General features: G+C 40.7%; 1 protein-coding gene across 1 annotated transcript; it reads left to right on the forward strand.

Moving 5' to 3' along the window:
- The first annotated feature begins 739 nt into the window (after positions 1-739).
- LOC127136609 (uncharacterized) lies at positions 740-2,518 on the forward strand. Its single transcript, XM_051063147.1, has 2 exons — positions 740-1,572; positions 2,356-2,518. The coding sequence occupies exons 1-2, from the start codon at positions 740-742 to the stop codon at positions 2,516-2,518; spliced, it is 996 nt and encodes a 331-aa protein (XP_050919104.1).
- Positions 2,519-5,640: the final 3,122 nt, after the last annotated feature.

Genomic DNA, 5,640 nt, shown 5'->3' on the forward strand with positions numbered 1-5,640 from the left:
TGACCAAGGATGCAAGGTGGAATTTACCAAGGGAGGATGTGTGGTGCTGAATGGGTGCAATCAAGAAGTAATGAGAGGAGACAGATCCAAAGATAATTGCTATCTATGGAAATCTAAAGACTCTCCCAACTTTCCCAAGTGTCCTTTAGCCAAGGAAGATCAGGAAGGGAAGCTGGGACATGGAAGACTTGATCTCCTTCAGGTAAAAGGAATGAAGAAGAGCATTTCAAAGGGAGCTATGAGAAGAGTCTCATATCTGTCTTTAGATAAAAGGACAGACTGTGGAAAATGTCTGATTGAAAGTAATGAGCCATTGGCACCTATTGGTCATCATACAAATGATATGACAGCAAGGGATAGACAGAGGTGTGTATTATTGTCGTCTGCAGAAACTCAATACCTAGCTTGTGGTAGCAGGTGGTCATCCCTAGTATGGAGGAACCTGATGCAGGCAGAGTACAATGTCACCCGGAATGTCATGACATTGTACGCTACTAAGTGTGACAATAGTAAGGGCAAAGAGGGAATGCGTGCGTCTGAATATTTATAGCAACTAATGAAGTTAGTTAGCTACTGTTTAGTAAGTCAAATTGTTAAACAACAAATAGTGAGCTCTGAGTGGTTAAAATCTAATAGACCTTACTCTTGCATAAAGCGTTTCACATTCCGTCGCTTCAAACCCCATTCGTGCAAACCCTCTTCCAAAGAAACGGTTCATCTTCCCTCTGAGATATTCAGCATGGCTCACCAATCCGATACCACCTCCTATACTACCGTGTCCGATTCTCACAGCACGGAGTTCAGCAACCCCAACCGGGAGGAAGTTAGTGTCAACGCTGCAACATCGTCTCATGCAAGAAGACCAAAAGAAACAGTCTCCAGAATCTCCTCAGCTATCGTTCTGGACAACTCTTCCAAGGAAGGATCGAGGTATGTGCACAATGCCATTGCCTCTATGGTCACTAAGATTCTGTCTGGGGATCAGAATGTTCCTGGGGTTTCTGTTCCCTTGAACACTATCGTACCCGATGATGGTGCATGTCGTGAAACCGCAGTTGTGTTAAGGGAAAATGTGTCTGGATTACCTGAAGAGGGTCCTAAGAATGATAAACATGTAAGCAAGGTGAGAGGTGAGAAGGTAAGTGTCCCTCAAGATGTTGAGGCCAACCCTAGAGCTGACACAGTCAACCTGGAAGAGTTCTCTAATAACGAACTGCTGGCCTCAGTTATCCCTAGCATAGCCAAGAGGGTCAGGACTAGGAGAGGGAAAAAGACAGTGATGCAAAGGTCTCCATCCAAGGAAGTTGATGAGACAACTTCTCCCAAGCAAACAGTGACAGAAAGTGCACGCAAAAGGAAAGGTCATGGCCCTGCAAAATCTTGGAGCAAAGAGGTGCCCAAGAAACTGAAGACCAAGGCTGTTGTGGTGGAGTCTGACTCGGATGCTCCCTGTGATGTCACAACATCCCTGTCCAGGAAGAAGCCAACCTCTAGCAAGTTGGCTGCTAGCGTTCCAGAGGTGCCTATAGACAATGTATCCTTCCACTTTGCCTCTAGTGTGAACAGATGGAAGTATGTGTACCACAAGAGGCTGGCCTTGGAGAGGGAACTGGCTCAGAACGCCTTGGAGTGTAAGGAGATTGTGGATCTTATCAGAGAGGCAGGACTGATGAGAACTGTGACTCAACTACCCAAGTGCTATGAGACTCTAGTGAAGGAATTCATTGTCAATCTGTCTGAGGAGTGTGCTGATGGGAAGTCCAAAGAGTTTAGAAAGGTCTATGTGCGTGGCAAGTGTGTGACCTTTTCCCCCTCAGTAATCAATTTGTACTTGGGAAGAACAGATGAAGTGCAACCAGAGCTTGAAGTGACTGACAACAGAATCTGTGAAGTCATCACAGCAAAGCAAGTCCGGAAATGGCCTCTCAAAGGGAAGCTGGTGGCCAGCCAACTCAGTGTGAAGTATGCCATGCTACACAAAGTTGGAGCAGCCAACTGGGTACCCACAAATCACAAGTCAACTGTGTCTGTGATGTTAGGAAAGTTCATCTATGTTGTTGGAACCAAGGCAAAGGTGGACTATGGCACCTACATCTTTGATCAGACCATGAAACATGCTGGGAGTTTCAGTGTGAAGGGACCTATAGCCTTTCCGTCTCTCATATGTGCTATTGTGCTGAGTCAATTCCCACACATCCTAACAGACAATGACTTTGTGAAAAGAAGAGAAAGTCCATTGGCCTTCAGCTACAAACTGTTCTAGGGTAAGCATGTCCCTGACATTGTCATGACATCGGAAGAAGCATCCAAAACTGGCAACCAACCAGATAAAGCTGCTGTCATTGCTGTGCTCAGAGAGACTTGCAAAGAGCTGGAGTCTAGGAAGCTTGCTTTTGAAAAGCTGATCTTTCAATTGGAGATGTCTGCAGAGGATACAGATGGAGCTGCAAGGCAAAGCTCAGAGGGTGAGGAGGAGGCTAGTTCTGAGGAGGAGGCTGATGATGAGGCTGAGGAATAAATACTTGTCCTTTTTGTGTTTTCTGTCATTTGTGTGTAATTCTGCTTACTATTTGTGGATCTGTAATTTAAAGTGTTGCTTTGGCAACATTTTTGACAAAAAGGGGGAGTGACAAGTGATACCCCAGGACAACAGAATTTTATTATTTTGTTAAAACAGGTTCATGACAGATTCAAGTTTTCCTCTCCTGCAGCTGATGTATGATGAAGTTTGTACTTAACTTCTGTGTGTATGCTGTTGTGTGTGTGAAGTTTTTATTTAACTTCCCCCTTCCCCCCCTGCAGCAGCTGATGTGTGCTGCTTTGTGAAGTTTTTATTTAACTTCCATGTATGTGAGTGTGCTGCCACTCTGAGTGTATTAGCTAGGTTTATTTCCTGCTAGAAGTGTGATTCCGCTGCTATGAACTCTGTTATGGGGATCAAAGTGTTTTAGCCAAAAATTTGCCAAAGGGGGAGTTTGTAGGTGTTTAATTGGCTGCATTATATGGTAAAACACTAGCTGGATTCTAATGTCTTGACTGATGTCATGACATGGTGTGTATGTGTGACTGCATTGTAGGTTAGAATATCTAACTGTACTCTGATGTCTTGACTGATGTCATGACACACTTGAGTAGTTACTGCAGGATTAGCTAATACAGGATTTATTGATTGTCAAACTGGAGACTGTGACATTCATCCCTGTCAGCAGCTACTGAGGAATAGAACAGTTGGAGTTCTGTTAGAGCTCAGTATTCATTTGCAGTCTGGTTATCAAGGAAAAACCAGACCTGGCATAAGGCCTACTGTGTAAATGTCAAACTGGATGTTATGACATTCATCATGGACAGTATATACTGAATAATAGACAGAGTGGTGTTCTGCTACACTTCAGTATGTTTCTTAGTTTGTTCTTCAAGAGGACAACAGAACTAACGTAAGGCCAAATGTGTAAATGTCAAATTGGATACTTTGACATTTATTAATGTAAGCTGCTACTGTAGTATGGTCACTTTGGTCATGTACAGGTCAGCAAAATTGTACAGTCTGTTTTCTGGAAAAACAGACTCAGCATATGATCCTTGATGTCAAGCTGAATGTCGTGACATTCATTCCTGACAGCATATGCTATATTGTAGGTTGTTCAGTTTTCTGTTTTTGCTTTCTCTTAGGCTATTCTTCAGGAAGTCAACAGCTTAGAGAAAAACCAGGAAATCAACAACCAAGTTACATTTAATGAACCTAACAAATAGCCTATTTGTTAGTAACCTAGATATTGAATTTATGGGAACTCGTGTGACCTTAAATTCAGGAGAATACAAGTGCAAAAGCCCAGGTACTGCAATATAAAAGGAAGTCGTTCCTTCATTCAGTTTCGGGGATTTTTGAGGCGTGAAGATTAAGTGTGTCCAGCATACTTCACTGCTGTAATTTTGTGAGTCTTGTATTAGACATATCTTGTAAGCCAAGCCATTATCACGTCGATGATTGTTTTGGTATAGGGTGTTCATTGAGTTGTAAGTGTTGTGTCGCTCAAAGCTTTTAAGCGTGAGTGCTGTGTATCTTCATTAAAGCTGTTAAGCACAATCAAGAGTTGTTTGAAGTGTGACTTCAAAAGTGTCTTTAATATTGATTAAAGGTAGTAATCACTGAGGTGATTGAGGGGGAGTGAGTAGGAACTCTGATCTTAGAGTAAGATTGAAATTGCATTGGGTAGGGATTAAGTGACGAGTTGTAAACGGGTGAGTTTAGCTTTGAATTAATACTACTGATAGTGGATTTCCTCCCTGGCTTGGTAGCCCCCAGATGTAGGTCATGTTGGACTGAACTGGGTAAACAATTACTTGTGTTATTTACTGCATTCACTGTTAAGTTCTGCATAATTCTTGTCTGTGTAGAATTGGATGTCATAACAACCCGTGTGACATCTAAAGTCTGATAACTAGAATTTCACCTATCCACAAATGACTTGTGTGACATCAGTAACTCCAAAAGGGTCTCCACTGAGTAGATGGGTCTCAAGACAACTTGTTAAGGACTACTCCACAGAAGTTGAACATGACTATACCATCCTCCTATCTTAATTGCACTCAAGTTTAAGGTAGAATTCATCTCACCACTCAGAGATCACCAAGCACAACATACACATTATATCACACAAATAATATACAAACATCAAATATACAAATATATACACATAAAAAAGTAGGCTAAACCCACAAAGGATTACTCCCCAGCAGAGTCACCACTTAATTTCTATAGCGATAAATTCATGACCATCAAGCTATGGATAAACTTGACGTCAATAAAACCAGAGTCGTCACTGCACTTTTATTGTTTCCAAAGGAAAAGGGAAAAGTAAGAACGAAACCCAAAGATAAGAAGTTTTCAAATCAAAGCTAATAAAATGCCAGAGATTACAGGTAAGGGGGTTGGTTACACAGAGGGAAGGTGTTAGCACCCAAAGTGTCCTAGGTACTCCTAGGGAGCCCTTTTTTTATGTGTGCATATGTGTTTGGTATAAAATATGTTTGAGAAAAATAGAGTGTGGGGCTCAGAAAAGAATTCATTGATTATATTTTTCTGTTTGACAAGACCTTCGGTCTTGTGCCTACGTACCAACATAAAAATGAGGGATCAAAACCTCATAGTTCGTGGTAAAAATTTCAAATGAGTTAGTGAATTTATTTTAACAAAAGTTTAATAAGAAAAGGCACAAATGACCAAAAATTTGAATGGAGTTGTTAGTTCTTTTTGTCTTTTGAAATTTTAAGTCAATATGATTAAATTTATTTACAAATTTGATTTAAGAAAGAGTTTGAAAATTCAGTGGCGTAAGGCCAAAGTTTCTAATCATTAAAACAACTTATAAATTTGAAATCACAAGCAAATAAAGTTTTTGAAAAGGGGGAGAGATTTTTAAATTTAATAAGTTGGAGGAGATGAATAGGTTATCCTAAGCACAAATTTAAAAGTTAAGAGTTGAAAAGGTCTGACCAATGGGATGCAATCCAACTGACAAGAATGTCATATAGAAACCCATTTTCCTTTGGACTTTGAATCAAACAATAAGCAATTAGCAATTAGCAATATCCATACATCATGAAGATTAAGTCATAAAATAAAGATAGCCACATCCAATA

Source organism: Lathyrus oleraceus, chromosome 4, assembly GCF_024323335.1.
Source record: "Lathyrus oleraceus cultivar Zhongwan6 chromosome 4, CAAS_Psat_ZW6_1.0, whole genome shotgun sequence".
Taxonomy (NCBI): domain Eukaryota; kingdom Viridiplantae; phylum Streptophyta; class Magnoliopsida; order Fabales; family Fabaceae; genus Lathyrus; species Lathyrus oleraceus.

Excerpts from the sequence above, each read along its gene's own strand:
- LOC127136609 (XM_051063147.1), top strand. The coding sequence starts at position 740 with ATGGCTCACCAATCCGATACCACCTCCTATACTACCGTGTCCGATTCT. Across the intron at positions 1,573-2,355 it reads TCTAGTGTGAACAGATGGAA|AGAGACTTGCAAAGAGCTGG; the intron begins GTATGTGTACCA and ends TGCTGTGCTCAG.